The following is a 19,272-nucleotide window of genomic DNA, read 5'->3' on the forward strand; positions in this document are numbered from 1 at the left end:
TGAACCAGCCCCAGGACACCTTGTGCCCCTCAGCCAGACATGACAGGATCTGGCCCCTAACCAACAGGCTCTCACTAGCTCTGGGTCACCCCAGACAGACCCCACAGACAGCCAAGTCAGGAATTAGCTCTGCCCACCAGTAGGAGGATGCCAAGGCCCAATGCCCCAAACCATGGCCCTATCCATAAACAGGCTGACCTAACTCTGGGAACCCTGGACCCACTGCTAGCTACCCTAGGACCAAGCTCTCCCCACCACCAGAGCAGCATTAGCCCAAAGACCCCCTTTCCTGTGACTCAGTAGCCAGCTACTTCATGACACATCTCTGTCCACCTATAGGTGGCAGCCTATGCACAAAGCATAGCCTGGCAACTAACCTGACCAGGGCACAGCCACATCAACCATGCCCACAGTAGACAGCTTGCCACAACAGAATAAGACAGCCCTCAAAAAGGAAACCCCTAAATCACAGTGCTGGGGTGACCAGAGGGGAGTCACTTCTGGGCCCCATAGGGTATTTCTTACATTAGGGCTGCTTCTCCAAGACTGGGATACAAAAATAACCTACCAGTTCAGAGACATTTGGCACGACATGAAGCATATTTTAGCATTCACATTAGGGGTCTCAGAAGAAGAAAGGGGCAGAGAACACATTTAAAGACATAATTACTGAAAAATGCCCTGCCCTAAGAAAGGGAAGAGATATACAAGTCTGGGAGGGACAGAATGTCCTTAATAGCACCAACCCTAAAAGAACCATATCAAGACATACAATAATTAAAATGGCAAAAAATTAAAGACAAAGAGAAAAATTTTAAAGCAGAAAGGAAAGAAACAAATTACACATAAAAGAACTCCCATAAGGCTATGAGTTGACTTATTAGCAGAAGTACTCCAGAAGGGAGCAGCAGGATATATTAAAGTGTTGAAAAGGGAAAAACCTACAACTGAGAATACCTTACCCAACTATAGTTTCCTTCATATTAAAAATAGAGATCAAAAAACCTTAAAGTGTTCGGGACCACAAAACCAGCTTTAAAAGAGATGCTAGAGTTCCTGTTGTGGCTCAGCAGCAACAAACCTGACTAGCATCCATGAGGATGCAAGTTTGATCCCTGGCCTTCCTCTGTGGGTTAAGGATCCAGTGTTGCCATGAGCTGTGGTGTAGGTTGCAGATGTGGCTCAGATTCTACACTGCTATGGCTGTGGCATAGGCTGGCAGCTACAGCTCTGATTTGACCCCTAGCCTGAAAACTTCCATATGCCATGAGTGCAGCCCTAAAATGCAAAAAAAAAAAAATTAATTAAAAAAAGAGATGTTAAAAAGACTTCTCTAAGTGGAAAATATTGCCAATAACTAGAAATATGAAAATTTCGATAGTAAAGGAAAAAATCTCATTAGTAAAGGCAAATATACAGTAAAGGTAATAGACCAATGACTTATAAAGCTAATAGAAGTTTCAAAAATAAAAGTAGTAAAAATCTTCTCTATATCCAATAGGTAGCTAAAGGATATGCAAATCAAAAGGATCGTAAGTATACTGTCAAAAGCAATAAGCAGGGAGTTCTCCTGTGGCACAGTTAAGGATCTGGCATTTTCACAGCAGTAGCTCAGGTTGCTACTGTGGCACAGGTTCAACCCCCAGCCAAAAATCTATAATAGATACACAAAAAAAGATAGGAATCCAAATATAATACTACAGATAATCATCAGATCACAAGGGAAGAGAGCAAAAGAAGAAGAGAGGAACAAAGAGAACTACAAAAGCAACCCCTAAACAATGCGTAAAATGGCAACAAGTACATACCTATCAATAATTACCTTAAAAGTAAATGGACTAGATGCTGCAATCAAAAGACATAAAGTATTTATTTGAATGGATCCAAAAAAAGACCCAAATACATGCTGCCTGCAACAGACTCACTTCAGCTCTAAGGATACACACAGCTTCAGAGTTCCCTGGTGGCTCAGTGGGTTAAGGATCTGGAGTTGTAGCTTCTATGGCTCAAGTCACTGCTATGGTGCGAGTTCAATCCCTAGCACAGGAATATCTGGCACAGGAAAAAAAAATGCACCAAAGGTATTTCAGGCAAATAGAAATAAAAAGAAAGCTGGGGTAGCAATATTTATGTCAGATAAAATGGACTCTAAAACAAAGACTGTAACAAGAGACAAAGAAGGATATTACATAATAATAAAGGGATCAGTACAACATGATATAACAGTTGTAAATATGTATGCATGCAACAAGGAGGACCTAAATATATAAAGTAAATATTATCAGAAATAAAGTGCAATTAATCTACAATAGAAGATGCAAGAATATGTGATGGGAAAAATAGCCTCTTCAATAAACGGCATTGAGGAAAACTGCATAACTATATGCAAACAACAATATGCAAAAGAATTAAACTAGACTACTTTCTACCACCATATACAAAAATAAACTCAAAACTTATAAAAGCCTTAAATCTAAGATTTGAAACCTTAAAACAGCTAGAATAAAAGATAAGCAGTATGCCCTCTGAATTCACTATCAGCAATATTTTGGCGGGGGTGGAATATGTCACCTCAGGGAAGGGATATAAAGGCAAAATAAACAAACAGAACCATAACAAACAAAATCTTTTGCACAGCAAAGAAAACTATCAACAAAAGAAAAAGAACACTGAATATGAAAAAAATATTTTCAAATGACATATTTCACAAGGGCTTAGCATCCAAAATATACTAAGAATTCATATAACTCAAAATAAAAAAAAAAAAACCCAAGGGCCCATGCTAAATGAAAATAAGTTGGAGAGAGTAGAACAAATACTGTATGATTTCACTTATATGTGGAATCTAAACACAAAAACAAATGAACAAACATAATCAAACAGAAATAGAGTCATAAATACAGAGAACAAACATAGTTGTCAGAGGAGAGGAGGTTGCGGAAAAGAGAGAAATGAGTAAGGCAGATTAAAAGGCAAAAACTTTCAGTTACTAAAATACATGTGTCATGAGTATGAAATGACAGTATGATGAATACAGTCAATAATTACATAATATCTTTGTAATTAGTGATGACAGCTAGGTTTATCATGATGATCATTTCTAAATGTATAGAAATATTGAATGACTATGTTGTGTCTAGATACCAACATAGTGTTGTAGGTAAATTATACTTCAAATACAAAGAAAAAAACTAATAGAAAAGATATCAAATTTGTGCCTACCAGAGGGAGGGAGGGGTTTGGAGAGGGTAAATTAGATGAAGGTAGTTAACAGGCACAAATTTTAGTTATAAGAAAAATAAGGACTGGGGATGTGATACACAACATGATAAAGATTATTAATACTACTGTATGTTATATATGAAATTCGTTGAGAGTAAATCCTAAGAGTTTTCATCTAAAGGGAAAATTTTTTTCCTATTTCTTTAGTGTTGTATCTGTATGAGATGATGAATGCTCATTAAACCTATTGTGATAATCATTTCAGGATGTACATAAGTCAAATCATTACATTGTACACCTTACACTTACACATTGTTGTATGTCAATTACATCTCAGTAAAGCAGAAAAAAAATGCTCTCAGAGAAAAAGAAAAGAAAAACATGACAAAACCAGCAAATCAAACTGAAATTTTTCCTGCAGAGACTAGCTGCTGGGGGGAGCTTGGTTGCTGGTAACACCTGAACCTACTTCAGGTGGCATCTACTATGCCTATCCTCTCTTCTTCCTCCTTCCCCATTTCTTCTCTTTCTCCTCTCCTTTTATTCTTCCTCTCCTATTCTTTCCTACTACCTCTGTTGTAGGCTCCAATGCACTGCTTCACCCAGCCCACGGTGCAAGAGACTTTAAACCTCATCAAAGTCAATAGGAAAAGACTGTCCTGAGTAAATCACATTGAATTCAACAGACAACTTCATGGAAAGCTCTGAGAATGCCTCAATGATGCCCATAAAATACCTTATTGCTCTTTGATGGAAGTAAATTTCAGGAAACAAAGGGGATGGGAGATGGTTTTTTTTTCCAGTTGATTTGGCTGCCAGGGAAAAAGATTGCCTACACAAAATCTGCCAAGTGTCTAAACAAACCTGAAACTCTACCAAGGTCAGAAATGCTGCACTTCATGTCAAACAATCTTTCTGGGGCTTGTTTTTATTGTACCTCAAATACATCTTCTCTAAATGTGTAATCATATTATCAAGCAAAGCACCAATCTGAATCAAAGCACCATCCTCTGAATCAACAGAAGTCCTGAATGTACCTTTGGGAGATTCTATAATTTTACTGCTCGTCTGATTTCCACAGGACTTTAAATCGTTTCCCCTGAGATCAAGCAACACAAGATGGTTTTGGAAATGCTGAACCCAATGTATTATAAAATCACCAGCATGGTGTCTGAAGTTGTGCCTTTTGCCAGCATTGCAGTCCTGCTGCTCACTGGCTTTCTTCTCTTGTTGTGGAATTATGAGAACACATCCTCAATACCAGGTAAGTCAGTCATTTAGTTTTGGATCTAAGGAGATGGTTTGCCTGGTTTTCTTGGGCTTTGGGTCCATGAAGGTAAAGACAATTTTGTAGAAGGACAGAGTAAACCTGGGGAGATGGCGGAAGCCCACAGCATATGAGCTAATGAACCCAAGTGAAAATTTTTTATCAAATTCCTGCATATGCGAAATGAAAGCACTAACAGATAACTTAGATAATCCCTTTTAGTCTGCAAAACAGGCTTGGCACAAGTATCATTTAAAGGAAGTTTAAGATGGAGTGAAGCAATGTAAAATTCCAGGTTTGGGGGTTTTTTAATTCAAACTTATTCCAGTTTTGCTCTGAAGGTGAAAATATCTCTGGAATGCCTTCTGTACACCGTTCTGTGTCTCCCACACTTTGCTTCATCCACATCCTCTGCCCTCTCCCTTTCTTGAATTTACTCATCTCTCTATCCCACTCTTCATTTTTCTTTTATTCTTGGACCTGGTGGTGAGGTTGATGCCACCGTAAGGGCTGAATGGGACTTGGACACTGGAAAAAGTACTGGGACCACTATGGTTCCCTTGGAAAATTACTCCTTGAAAGAATCTTCAACAAGCTCTGCAGATCAAGCAAAAGTAGAGTAGAATATAATTACCCAGATAATTCCAGTAGAAACTCCACCATGACACAGTATCAGATTAACTCAGAATTGTCTGAAATATCAGACTGCTTTTTAGTCTTGAGGGACAATCCCTCATGGCAGGCATCTGTCCCCAGTCCCATAAGATATCCGATAAGGCTCTATTTCAAGAGCCAAGCCATCACACGCTGCCAAGTGTGGTGGGCCTCGCACAGAGTGATGAAGAGTGGGAGTGTGGGGCTGCTGCAGAGCGCCCTGGGTCTGGGTTCTTTATCACTTTCCACAGAACGGCCTGCCTCTCTGTCTGATTCAGCCTGGTATTTGAGGTTACTTTTTCATGCCCAATGTAAAGGAATGTTTAGTAGTTTTGATCTCTACTCCCTGATGGGGGGAGTCGGAAGAAAGCCTGTTCCATGGTCTGTAACTGAACCCCTTCCCCTTCCTCGCTAGATTTCTCCTCCTCCAGTGGGTACCCAAGTCAGGATCCATGAATGTGAAGGGCAGAGGGAGGCTAGATATTTATGCTGCAGGTGGAGGGAGAACTCCCCTGGACCTTTGTAGGGCAGGGTGGGTGGGGACAAGCATAGGAAATGGAATCCTTACAGCTTTGGCAGCTCACTCTGTCCACCCCCTCTGGGCTGGAACATCACCCTCTCAGACCATGACAGGTAGAGGACTCACAGGTGATTCTCAGCCCTATCTGAAGAGGTGCCACCATGTGGATGGTTTTGTTTTTTGTTTTTTGTCTTTTCTCAGGCCGCTCCCGCAGCATATGGAGGTTTCCAGGCTAGGGGTCTAATTGGAGCTGTAGCCACCAGCCTACGCCAGAGCCACAGCAACGCGGGATCCGAGCACGTCTGCAACCTACACCACAGCTCATGGCAATGCCGGATCCTTAACCCACTGAGCAAGGCCAGGGATCAAACCCACAACCTCATGGTTCCTAGCCGGATTCATTAACCACTGAGCCATGATGGGAACTCCCATGTGGATTTCTTTTAGAAAAAAATCTCCCCAGATGATTTTCCTGAGCAGTCAGGTTGAGCACCAGGGAATGGAGCCCAGCCCCTTTGTTTGACGGAAGGGGAAACTGAGCCCCAGAGACAGGATCTGCCTTGACAGGCAAACCATTGAGACAAGTATGAGAAACTGGGGCGTTCAAACTTGTCTTTTCACAGGTGTGGGGATCAAGCCTAGAAAAGGGAAAAGGCTTGCCAGCACCTCAGCTGGAAGGAAAGTAGGAATAGGGGACCAGGGGGCCCACCAGGAAGTCCTGCATCTCAGGTGGACAACCACTGTGCTACCAGGAGCTTCTAGTTCCATGCTTTCCCTGAGAAAATGTGAGGTCTGGTCAGAGCCCTCCGGTGGCCCAGGCTGAGATGCCGTGACTCCTGGTTAGGGAAGGGAAGGTGAGGACACTGGCCTTGCAGGGTGGTTCTTGCTGACCAATACTTCTGAGCACCTTTGACCAGATCCCACCTTTGACCTCCGGGCTCTCTGGGTTCTTGGTTTTATAGGTGTGGGGAATATCAGGGTCAGTGAAAGCCAAAGCATTAAGAAGGTTCAATGAGCCAAAGCTCTCAAGTAACTCACAATTTTCAAAGCAGTTCCATGCTCATTTTCTCTTGTGAACCTCATGGCACTCTGTTGAGGTGGGCGTGGTGATGCCTATTTTGCAGACGAAGACGTCGAGACTTAAAGCGGGTAAGTGTCCACAGCTAGTAAGGGATGAGACTGAGACCCAGATCTCAGCTTTGTCAACCTCCATTTACTTAAAAGGGCCTGCATATCAGTGCTGGGGGAAGTGGGGGGCAGGAATATGCAGAGACGACACACACAGGCAGAGGACTTAGTGCCAGGGAGGGCCATGAGGGCTGGGGGAGGAAGGAGTCACTTCTATGTGAGGGCTTTGTAAACTTCAATTTGGGGAAACTGGCCCAGTTCACTGATCTCTGCCCAGGACTCACAGTTACCTGACACCTGGCAGTTCTCCCTTCCCCAAGGACACAGGAACCTTGCACACGGATCCTCTCCTTAAAGCCTCCCTCTGCCCTGGGCACCACATTAGTTACAGACATGGCAATACAGTCTCATTGTCCGTAAACAATCTGTTTTACAAAAAAAAAAAAAAACGCACGGATAAACAGATCATCACAGTCTAGGACAAGAAGTGGGATGTTAGAAACTCCTCCTGTGCTTTTTAATCATACCCTCTCTCGCCCCCAGAAGTAAAGAATCTTCTGTTTTTGTGACAATCGCTCCCCTGCTATTTTATAAAATTTCACCTATTTTCATATTGCAAACAACATACTTTAAGTTTGCCTGGTTTTACAGATTTTAAAAACAGAATCCTACATTGCTTATTCTTTTGTCTTGCTTTGTAGTTCATTTTTATGCCTGTAAGATTCATCTAGGTTGTAGCATGCAGCTGCAGTTCATCTGATACGAAGTTACAGGAACACCTCATGGTTAATCACCCACTCTATTCTAGACATTAGGGGACAATTGGGATATCTCTAGTTTGGAGCTATTGTGAGCAGTGCTGCTATGAACATTCATGTGCACAGGTTTCTCCAGGGTTTACACCGAGCATGGAATGAAACAGCTTCTTGATTAGGACAGGGGGCAAGAGGTCTCAGGTGCCAGCCTGATGGAGGCTGTCTCTGCACAAAAATGCAGGGAAGCATTTCCTGCTCCTCTTTGGGTGTGAAGAGACTCCCACAGTCTTTGAATGTATAGATTGGCATTCCCAAATCTGAGAGCAGAGAGCAGTTTAATGAGGATACAACCAGAGCTTCCCTAATATCCTACCAAAATTTCTCCCCTTCTAGACAGAGCATTATTCTTTCCAACTTTACGCTACAAGATATGCGCGCAAAGGAAAGGATCACACTGTGGGATAATTATTTGATTTTGTGGGGTTTTTTCACATTTTTTTTCCTGCCCAGGACCTGATGGGACTGAATTATACTTATCATACCCTTACGGGTCCTTAATTTGGAGCTAGTGCCTGTAAGTAGCAGTGTCTCAGTGTTTGCTGGCTGAATTAAGCTGGCATAAGATGGATCAAAAATTCTGCTTCTCTTATGGTTAGAACACTCAGGTTCTCAACCTTAGCAGAATTCATCACAATCTCTCTTTTTCAGGAGCTATGGCTCTTCACTGTCATATTTTAAATTTGAATGGTGGTTGCCAAATAGTAAGACTTTCTACATGGCACGAAATATTTAGTTAAAACATGAAAAGTAAAGCTGTTACTTGTATGTCTTTGTTCCTCATGGGCCTTGCATATTCGTTGAGTAAGTTTATTCCCTAAAAGACAGATGTTTGACTTCACAGGGACTAAGTGTATGAGATATTTTATCTTTTCCATGTTTATCAATGTAAATACACCTAAAATATTCTAAATCATGATGACATTTAAAACTTCATCATTTACACATCTAATCACTTAAAAAATCATCCAGGAAACATTTATAGAGGATTTATAATGTCTCAAGCTAAAATATTTAGCAAAATATGATGTTATTATGCATATTTCACTTGACAAGAGGTCAGCATATCTGGTGACATTTTAAGAAAATATGTATATAATCAAATCAGCTTGTTTACCTTAATTCTTTTTGAGAGCTCAATGAAATTATTTTAATGTTAAGTCATCTACTTATAATATAGTGTTATTAGAACAATCCTAAGATTAAGAACCCTTAACTCAAAAGAACCCAAATCCTTGTATTGGTTCTATAGACATTAACAATGAAGTGTAAAGATGAAAAAAAAAAAAAAACAAAAACAAAACCTGATCATCTTGTCCAGATTAATCCTGCTACTGCAAAATTAAGGAGTAACCTGGTTTGCCAGATTTGGAACTAAACTTTCCATTTAGATGATTCAAGCAAAAACTCAGATTATCTAAATTATTACAGCACTGTACTGTCCCAGCCAATTGTGTGAGTTTTGGCTCACATTTCTGTCACGATCTACATAAGCAAGGGTGTCAGGGCCACTGCTCTTCATTAGTCTCAGACTCTGGGCTGGACACTGATCAGCCAGTGCCTCCTTCCTCAATGCTTAGCTTTATTTGATTCTAACAAGATTTAGTTTAAGATTCTCTTCTTAAACTGAATCATTTTTGAATGAAAAAAAAAAAACAAAAAAAGGAAAGGATGCCCTTTGTTGGACACTGTCTTTGTAGACCATGTTTCTCACAGCTAAAAAGACGACACCAAAACCACAAACTAATTCAAACCCACCCCATGCATTAGCTTGTACTTTCAAACGCAATGTTTTCAGGCAAAACTAGGGAGCCAGACAGATCTGTCAGCTCATCACTTGTCCTGGTTTTCATGCTTGTTACTAGAAGAACTGATTGACTTGCATTTGAAAATTATGGACACCATTTTACATGGCAAGGATAGAGTAGACCCTACTCCAGTTCATTGTGACTGAAATGATTGAGACCATATGGAACTGCTGTGGTGTAGACTCTGAACTACTCGTTACTCATGGAGCTGTGAAGAGCCCCATGTTGACTTGTGTGGTTGTTTTAATCACTGTGAATGTGTGTGATTCACCTATCTACATCAGAAGATATAAGTGGGCAATCAGATTAAAAAAAAATAACTTAAAGCAATTGCTTTTCTTGATGTTGCTGAAATACTGACTGTGATCTAATGACTTCCCTAGGTCCTGGCTATTTTCTGGGAATTGGGCCCCTCATTTCCCACTTCAGGTTCCTCTGGATGGGGATTGGCAGTGCCTGCAACTACTACAACAAAATGTATGGAGAATTCATGAGGGTCTGGATAGGTGGAGAGGAAACACTCATTATTAGCAAGTAAGTCTGTTAATAATTGGAGACACGCTTTTAAAATCGAGGCTGGGATATTGCCTAATAAAAAACAAACTTACTTTGATATCTTGCCATCTTTGTTTCCAAAGCTATGTGTTTACTACTTGAATAAAGATGAGTGATTCCCAGGTAAAAAACTAAGACAAATAGAAGAACTGGGTTTTGCTTGAAGCCATAGGTACATATAAAGAACTCTGCAAAGATGAGAAATCATTCAAGATCTCACTGAGCAGTGACTGTGGAAACTTAGAATACGGATGATTTGGTTTTGACAAAATGTACTTGAAGGACAGGTATCATCTTTAATGTTTTCCTAAAATTTTGGTCTTAGCGGTATAGGTAAGCATTGAAACAAGCAAACAAAACAAAAACAAACACCTGAGGAAAAAAATTCTGACGCGGTTGGCTGATATTTTTCTAATGACAGGCTACTGAGAAACTCGAGGAGGGTAGGCAGTGGAAGAAGGTGCCACTCATATGCTGCTGTCCTACTGGTGACTGTGTGCCCATGTCCTTGCTGAGGGACTTTAGGTAAACCAGGAACAATACTGCCCATTAAAAGAAAAGGTATTCTCCTGCCACCCTTACACTTACATTTTCTGGATAACTTTAGCAAACTGAATTCACTCCAGGGTTAACCAAATAGTCATTGACTGTGAATAACTGACTTTGTGAAATACTAGTTTTCTTACTGAATGACCATAGAAAATGGGGAGTTTAAAAGGGCTCATATATCATAGACGTTCAGCTATCTTTACCAGACTTTTAGCAAAGTTATGTGCCAAAGTGTCTCATTAACATGTTTTTATATTTATAATCCCTGACAAGGATTTACCTACAAACTACCTATAAACTAAGAAAGGTAGGGATATACTACGGATTTTAGAATTTTTTTTTCTTCAGATAACACAGACCATTGCCCAGAAGTAAGTGAAGCATTTGGAAACTACCTAGTAGTTTTTCAGGCCATGATAATATACGTCGTGTTTTGAAAAAAACATGGTGAACCCAAAGTTCAATTCTTTGAATGAAATCCATGAAAGGATGGAGAAGGGCAGGAAAATGTGTTATCCTTCCAAATGTTTCTATCCATCCAAGTATGTTCTTTTTGAACCGAACTCACACTTCAGCTTTTGCCTGGGTTCTTCGCTATTTCTTTCAGTTTGGTATTGTAAAATTTGAAGAGTAGCTAAGACAGACCATGTTTCTACAACCAAGCAGAAATAGCTCCAGTGGAAATGCCATGTCACTGGCATTCATAGTAAAAGGCGCCAGTGCAGGGCTTCTCAGAGTGTGGTCCCCTGACCAGCAGCATCCACATACCTGGGACCTTGTGAGAAACGCCCTTCCTCAGGTCGCCCTCTGACCCCCTAAAGAAGAAGTTCTGGCCCAGAGATCTGTCTCCATGAGCCCTCCAGGTGATTGTGGCTCACTCCACTTTGAGATTCTCTGCTCTAATGAGGAGACCAGAGTTACTCTTGGTCTACTGAGCTCTGCTCAGCCAAATTTAAGTGCATTTGATACATTCTTATTTTCAATATCAATACTTCACTCCCTTTTTTTTTTCTTTTTTCTTTTTTGGTCTTTCTGTCTTTTCTAGGGCTGCACCCACGGCATATGGAGGTTCCTAGGCTAGGGGTCCAATCGGAGCTGTAGCCGCTGGCCTACTCCAGAGCCACAGCAGCTCGGGATCCGAGCCGTGCCTGCAACCTACACCATAGCTCATGACAACGCCGGATCCTTAACCCACTGAGCGAGGCCAGGGATCAAACCCGCAACTGCAACCTCATGGTTCCTAGTCAGATTCGTTAACCACTGAGCCACGACAGGAACTACTTCACTCACTTTTACAACTGCCTAGACTCTTAAAATGTCGTGGAACCAATGATAACTGGGCTTGGGGAGTGAGGCCTGCTTTTTCATCGCCAGCACAGCTAGTTGCCCTCCAGACCCTCAAATCAGGGTCTGCCTCCTCTGTCACCTCCCGCCCTCAGACACAGGTGAAGGGGACCAACAGGATATTTATCCAAAAGATTAATGCCTGAAGCTCAGGATCTAGAGCAGTGCTTCTCACCCTGGCTGCACATTAAAGTCACCCAGGGAGCTGTTCAAAATTCTCCTGCCCAGGCCACACCCCACCTTTTAAAAAGTCATGGGGGAACCCAGGAATCAGCCGTGTTTAGAGCCCCCCAGGTGAATCCCACATGCTGAGGAGCTTGAGGGAGGAGAGAAGGGAAGAAGCTTCCAGGGCAGGGAGCCTTTCCCAGGGGTTGGGGAAAACAGCTGAGCAGGTTGGGGTGGTTTTGTCTTATTTTCATACCCTAAATCCAGCTCAGGTGGTAGGAGCACAAGCCTAGACCTGGAGGGAAGAATGAAGCACGTGACAAAGGACCAGAGGACAGAACAGAAACTGCTATTAGATACCAGATACTTAGATCACCAGATAAATTCCCAGGAACCCCAAAGGCAATTCCTGAAATAGGGTCCGCATTACAGCGCAGGTGGCATCTGGCCACACTGCTACTGTGGTTAGGAGAGCAACCTTAGCGACCCTGACAGAGTCCGGCACTGATTCACACTGAGGACGTGGACAACAACCCACTGTGCCCTCCCCCAGCTCCCCCAGCTCTTCCCTGCCCTGTCCTCCCAGCTGGCTTTCTCTGGTTGGAGTCTCTGTGTTCCCTTTAATTGCCTCTGAGCCGCTCACTTTTGTTGTTAAGGGCTGCACTCCCCCAGGCATAGGATGTGTTTGTCCCCATCTCCTTCCCCTGCCTGCTCTTCAGTCCTTCCAGAACTACCTGTACCTCTTGAGAAGACCCCACTGGACCCCAGAGAGCTCTTTCTTTTTCTTTGAATACTTTGCCAGGTTGTTTCTCTTTTGAAAAGTTTGGCATCGGTAGCCATTACAACTGCACTGAGATTATGGCCCAACTTTTCAAATCAGCTTAGTCCTGGAGTGGTGGAGGCTGCAGAACTTCAGCAGGGAGGTCAGGCTGCTGGGACTCTGCCTGAGCAACTGGGGGCTTTGGAGGAAGGTCTGCCTGTCATCCGTAGGTGAAGTTGGCATGATCCCCCAGGGAGGGATGCTGCAAAGTAATGAGGGTCTATAGACGTTATGCATGACACTATAGGTCATGTGTATACCGTAGCGTTTGGCATGACTATCAAGAAAAGAATGTGGGTAGCATCCATGAAGGGGAATTAGCACTTAACACACTAATTAGGGTCATATTGGTGCACCTGTTAGCAGTTTACATACAAATAAGGGGCATAGTATTTGTGCATGTTTTAATCAGGTATAAATTTATAGGAAACTCATTCATTTATTTTTTAAGCATGTATTAATTAAGAATTGACTATCTGCTGAGTACCGGATGGTCCTAACCTACATAGTCAGTCATTATTGGCTCTCCATTCCATAAGTAAGCAAATACTTACTGACAACTTACATACACCAGGTATCATAACAACTCAATCCTAAATCCCTACCCTTATAGAGAAATACATTGTTACAGTGTTAAAATACCAACAATAAAAGTGTAAAACATATGGTATCGGTAGAGAGAACAACAGTCTTGGTTTACTTGGGACTAGAGGGTTTCCCACATGGTGGATTTTTACATTAAACCTGAGACAGTCCCAGGCAAACTAGGGTGCTTGTCCACACTATTATCAGGTAAAAAATATGTGCTGTGCATAGAAGAGGAGATGGGTGGAGCAACTTTAGGATAGGGAGAAACCAGGATCTCATTTCAGATATTTCGACTTGACTTGCGTACTACCACTGAATGGGATGTGAAGAAGGAAGGTCTGACCCTTCAGAACTTCCACTACAGTCAGAAACTAGCACAGGAGGCTGAGAAGGATGCTCTTGCAGAAAAGGGAAAACCAGGAGAGTGGTGGTCTGAAAGCCAGGGAGGAATGCATGTCCAGGAGGAGGGAACTGTCAACCATCCAGATAGTGCCACCTGCTGGACAGAGATGTGAACACTGCATTTAGCAGTGTCAATGGAGTGGTGGGAGCAAAGGCTGACCACTGCAGAGAAAAAGGGAGAAGTATCAGAGGCAACAGGTATAGACAACTCTTCCAGGGAGTTTGCTATAAAGGATGCAGAGAAATGGAACAGAGCTGAAAGGGATGTTTGGTCCAAGGAGTTCTGTTTTTTAAGTTAGGAGATATTACAACATGTGTGATGGGAAATGATGAATTACAGATGAAAACTGTTGATGCAGGAGAAAGAAGCGGTAAGCCAGGTGAGATGTGCAGGGGCCCAGGTGACAAGTGGAGTTGGCCTTGAATAGGGACAGAGAAGTTCATCCACAGGAGCGGGGCGGGGGGGGGGGTGTTGGAGGTTGAAAGATGGGCACAGATCCTGGTGGTTGGACTTGCAGAGGTTCTAGTTGCTTTTGTTTTCTCAGTAAAGTAGAAAAAAAAAAGTTTTCGGTTGAGATTAAAGGTGAGGAATTGGAACAGTGGCAGAGAGAATAGGCAGGATATAACAGTACCCAGAAAAGTGAGAGTGAGTAGGCTCAAGAAATGTCAAAGAATTGCCAGCTACAATGAGAGCCCACGCTCTCATTTAACTGAGACCTGCCAGTGAGTGTGTGTGTGTGTGTGTGTGTGTGTGAGAGAGAGAGAGAGAGAGCGTGTGTGTGTGTGTGTGTACGTGTGCATGTATGGATTTTTGCCCTTCCCCATTCAGCTACCAGGTGCAAAGACAGAGTAAGAGTTAGACTGAGCAACGGTTGAGGTTTTACCAGCCAACTAGGACTAAGTAAGGGAGTTGAAGATACACTGAAGGGAGTGATTTTAATGTTTCACAATAAAATATCTTGCCAGCTTTCTAGTAAGAAAAGATCAAATGAACAAGAAAGTTAGAAGAGCAATCATCCCAATTTTGCTCTCATGAACTTGACCTTCTGAAAAGACCAGGTCAGGTGTGTTATAGCACGTCCCACATTCCAAATTTCTCTCATTGTCTCATTACAGTGTCTTTGAACATATTCTTCTATTCCCAGTATTGCTTATACACTGACAACAGGTTTGATTCCATTCATTTTAACATTATGTCATTTTAACATTCATTTTAACATTATGTAATAATACTTTCTTCCTAGATGTAGGACCTTCATATTCCATCACAGCAGGAGACCAGGAAAGGCAGTCCCATATTAGTGATGATAAATTTGATCAGGTTAGGTTGTTTACAGTCAGAACTCTGTTACCAGGTTTCTTACTCTCTTTCGGTGACCCCAGTATAGAAGCTGGTTAAGAGAGGACACTAGAGGGCAATGGACAGGGAAAAGTGGTAGGACCAATGGAGTATAAATCACAGGCACAGGATAAGTCTAAACAAAGCAAGTGTTTTTAAATGTTTGGTACCAATTACTCCATTGATTCTCTCCCCCATATTTCTAGTACTCATCACTCTTGAACCTGACCTCAGGTGTGGAGTTCTTTAAACTCAGAATGGGAGGATGGCATCTTCCTAACCACCTAAGAACTTATTTCCTGACTCCTTTTCATTCTGAAGAGACAAGAGCTTTGCTATGTGTGGAGATATCTTTTGATTTCAGTCACATTTAAAGAAGAATACTTACCCCAGGGATCAGACATCATACACCACCACCATCCTTTCTGAGCTTAGGGACTCACTTGGTCTCTCCTCAATGCTGCAAAATCCTCTCCCAGTCAGTCAATCAGTGTAACTTCTCCCTCACCTGGTGTTATAGGCCTGCTTCGCTGTGAGAAGAAGGTCTCTGCTGCTCTGCAAATCAGGAGAGCTCTGGGCTGGTGTTCCTGGTTCTTCACCAACTTTCCCTTCTTCACTTTCCTGATTTACTCTGATTAGATAAAGCCAGTCTGCTTTTGATAAGGGACCTCATTTTAAACTGCCTTCCACAGCCAGTCACACTTTGTTTCCTGTATCAGTTGTGAATTTCCTGCTGTGTTCTCTGACAAGTCTGTCTCTGATTCAGGATAACTGAGATCTTGGCGCCCCCTAGTGACACATTGGTTTTAATCATTATTTAACATTTTATTGGGTTGTGATTTAAGTTTTTTAATTCTTGAGTAATTCCTCAAAAGAGGCCAATGAATTTTATGAAATATGAAAAACTTCTAAAGGTCAGGGAAGGAAAATTGTATTCTGCTTGTCCTCTAATAACTTAAAATTAGTAGATACAAGTTTGTGAATGAAGAGTATAGAAATTACTTTCTTCTTTGATTAGGGAGAGGGGAAGGGGGAGGTAAAAATATCTAGAGTTCTGAAATCATTTAATAATAATTTCAGTTCTTTCTAAAGCAAGATGTTTTTATACAGGACAAAACTGTATCTTTATATCAGTCAAATCAATTCCCAAGAGTACACAGAAGTATGTAGAATTTTGTTCTCATTTTATAGTTGCAAGGAAGAGAAAAACTTGGATGAAACTCGGAATCGTTTGATAAATATTATCTAGAATCAAATGAAGAGTATATTTCACCTAATAGAGAATATTTTGATTTGAAAATAGATTTTTCTTCCTGAAACAGATATCAAGTAAATCATTCATTCATATGATAATTCTATTTTCATTTCTCAGCACTGACATTATTTCAGGGGCTCTCTTTTAAAGTTTAAATAGGACTTTGGAATTCGTCACAAATGTGAGGGTTTGGCTAATTCTTAGCCCAAAGCCTAATCTACGCAACCAGAGCTGAACTCTTTGCCTCACTGTCTTCTATAGGAATGTGTTTCTTACAGGCATTGCTAACCAATCTCATTAAGGCAAAGTCATCCTTTTAGGAGCCAAGTGTCAACTTGGAGAGAGAATCAAGTGAGAAGATGGCCACTCTAGGCCAGCGTAGGAACCAGTTACATAGATTGTACCAGCCACTTCCCATCTTGAGGGCTAAGTGTTCAGAAAACCCCCACAGTAAGAGACTTTGCAATTAAGAAATAAAATTTCAGTGGAAAGAGAAGAAAAAGAACCAACACTACAATAAACACCAAATCACTTGTGTCAAACATGAAATTTTAAACAATAATAAGTTCACCAAAATAAGAAAAAATAACATCTAAAATAAAGTTAGCACCAGAAATACATTAAGCATATTGAATTGCACAAGGAACCCTGTGCAGTTCCTTCCATCTTCTCTCTCTTGCACAACGGAAAATGTCCAGATTCTTCCTCCTTTGCAGAATCAAAGACTTATTTATGAATATATTTTCCTTTCCTGCAAGAATGAGCATGTTGTCTTCCTTTTCCTCTGCTCAAATGTTTGGTCCCTTTGGATTGTCATGATCTGTGTCTCTGAACTCCACTCTGGTCTTGGAGACATGGCATAATCAATAAGCCTCAGGTGGGAAGGTTCTAGAATACCTACTTTAACTTCCCTAGCAGACCTGACTGGCTTGGCTCTCGAGCCCCAAGTCAAGGCTTATATCACTTCAGCTGTGCCTATGGCAGCTCCTCACCAGACCACACAGGATGGGCAACGTTTATCCACATTCTGGGGCCTGCCCTGTTCACGTGGCCGGAACACAGACTCATGAGAGGTCACCCTGCGGTGGCTTTCTCCAGTCCCACAGATGCACTGCAGAAAACCTCTATTCCTTCTCTGCCAACCCCTCTGCCCCTCTTTTTAACTCCCAAACTCTGCTTCCTTTTGCTGATTATCGCCAAGAAAAATGGCCCTCAATTTGAATATACTCGAGTGGAAATTCTTGGGAGTTGCAGATACACATACGGGAGGAAGTCACTCTGCCATGCCTATGTGTCATCAAGGGGAATTGGCACTTGGCCATATGGAGCCCATAGAAATACTGTGCCATAAACGCTGTGATCTGAAGAGCCTGTTATCCTGCCCCACAGAGGAGGTCTGGTAACGTGCTTGGAACAGCTTTGTTAGCACAGGAAGGGGGAGGAGGACACATGAGACCTTGTCTGTGCCTGAGCAAAAACTCTGTGGTCCTACTGTCTACTCAGCAGCACAGGGACAGGTTCTACTGTCTACTCAGCAGCACAGGGACAGGTCAGGGCTCCATGTCCCAGACCTGACGTTGCCAGGTTATGGATAAAAAGCCAGGTTATGGATAAAAGAAGGGTCAGAGACGTGACCCTTCTTCCCTCCCTCACTCACCATAACCAGACAACACTGTGGGTCAGGAATTCGAGGTGACCCCCTGCCCCTCCTTCTGCCCTCGTCTGTCTGCCTTGTTTCCTCGCTGCACTGACTTTCCTCTGTATCATTTACATAATCTGGTTTGACTTCTGCAAGTGGGGTTTGTGACAATCTCCCTCTGCAGTATAAATATTGGCACTTATGAAAATGACGGACCTACAAACACCACACGTCCTGCTTATTATCTTCTCTATGTTCTGATAAACCCCATCCCGTCTGTGTTCATACCCGCCCCCTCCTCTGACTCCCACGCAGAGTTAACCACATGGCTTATTAACTCAGGACCTTCTGGACTTGTGGTTTCCTGACCATGCTCATTGTGGTCACAGACACCACTGAGCCCTCACCCAGGGAGCCCTCTTCCATCTGGGCCCTGCACGAACCTCAGCCCCTTTCCACAGAAGTGCAGACACCTGCAGCAGTTCCTAACCTTTCTGTTGGTAGATGAAGAGGAGTTTATACCTCCCACCCTGCTTCTCAACTTCCCTAAATTCCCCACAGACAAAAAAGTCCCTCTTTTGTTGAACAATGAACCTGGAGTCCCCTCTTCCATAAAACCTCATAAATATGCACTCATCCCAGCTCTTTCATCTCTTCTTTCTGCTCTTTGAAGTTACCATCCAATAAACCCATTCGCCTTTTAACCTGAAGAGGATAACCATCCATTTATCCTCTCAATTATCAAATTATTTAAATAATCTGTATATCCTTCAATGCCATAGCCTAACGTCTAAGCATTATAGTAAAACATCTGCTCAACAAAGTGAGTCTCTCTGCAGAAGAATTCTGTATCACTGTCCCACAAAAACAGTATTTTCCTCACATACGGAGGCCCCATAACTTCTTCAGCTAGATTGTACACTATTTTCTAACAGGCTTTGCATTATCGGGCCCAAATTACACTAGGATTGGGGGCAGGAAGCAAGTCCTGGAGGGGGAGAGGGGTGGGGAGGGGCTGTCTCCTCTTTCCTAGCTGCTCTCAAGGCCCATCCCAGCCCTTAAAAGCTGGGCCTGGGGGTGGGGAGAGAGGGCACAGCAGTGGAAGAGGAACAGAGGAGTTCAAGGAAGCCTGGGTTTTGCCAGACTCCCAGGGTTGCCAAGTCAAGGCCTGTCGAAAGGCTCTGCACATCCTATGTCCTTGGAAA

General features: G+C 42.4%; 1 protein-coding gene across 1 annotated transcript in view; it reads left to right on the forward strand.

Moving 5' to 3' along the window:
• The first annotated feature begins 4,264 nt into the window (after positions 1–4,264).
• LOC125119418 (aromatase 2) overlaps positions 4,265–19,272 on the forward strand; it is a 37,690-nt gene continuing 22,682 nt past the window's right edge. The window contains exons 1-2 of the mRNA XM_047766352.1: positions 4,265–4,486; positions 9,795–9,945. Coding sequence (XP_047622308.1) covers positions 4,342–4,486; positions 9,795–9,945 — 296 coding nt within the window. The 5' untranslated portion in view covers positions 4,265–4,341. The remainder of the gene's footprint in view (positions 4,487–9,794; positions 9,946–19,272) is intronic.

The sequence above is a fragment of the Phacochoerus africanus genome, chromosome 2 (assembly GCF_016906955.1).
Source record: "Phacochoerus africanus isolate WHEZ1 chromosome 2, ROS_Pafr_v1, whole genome shotgun sequence".
In the NCBI taxonomy this organism is placed as follows: domain Eukaryota; kingdom Metazoa; phylum Chordata; class Mammalia; order Artiodactyla; family Suidae; genus Phacochoerus; species Phacochoerus africanus.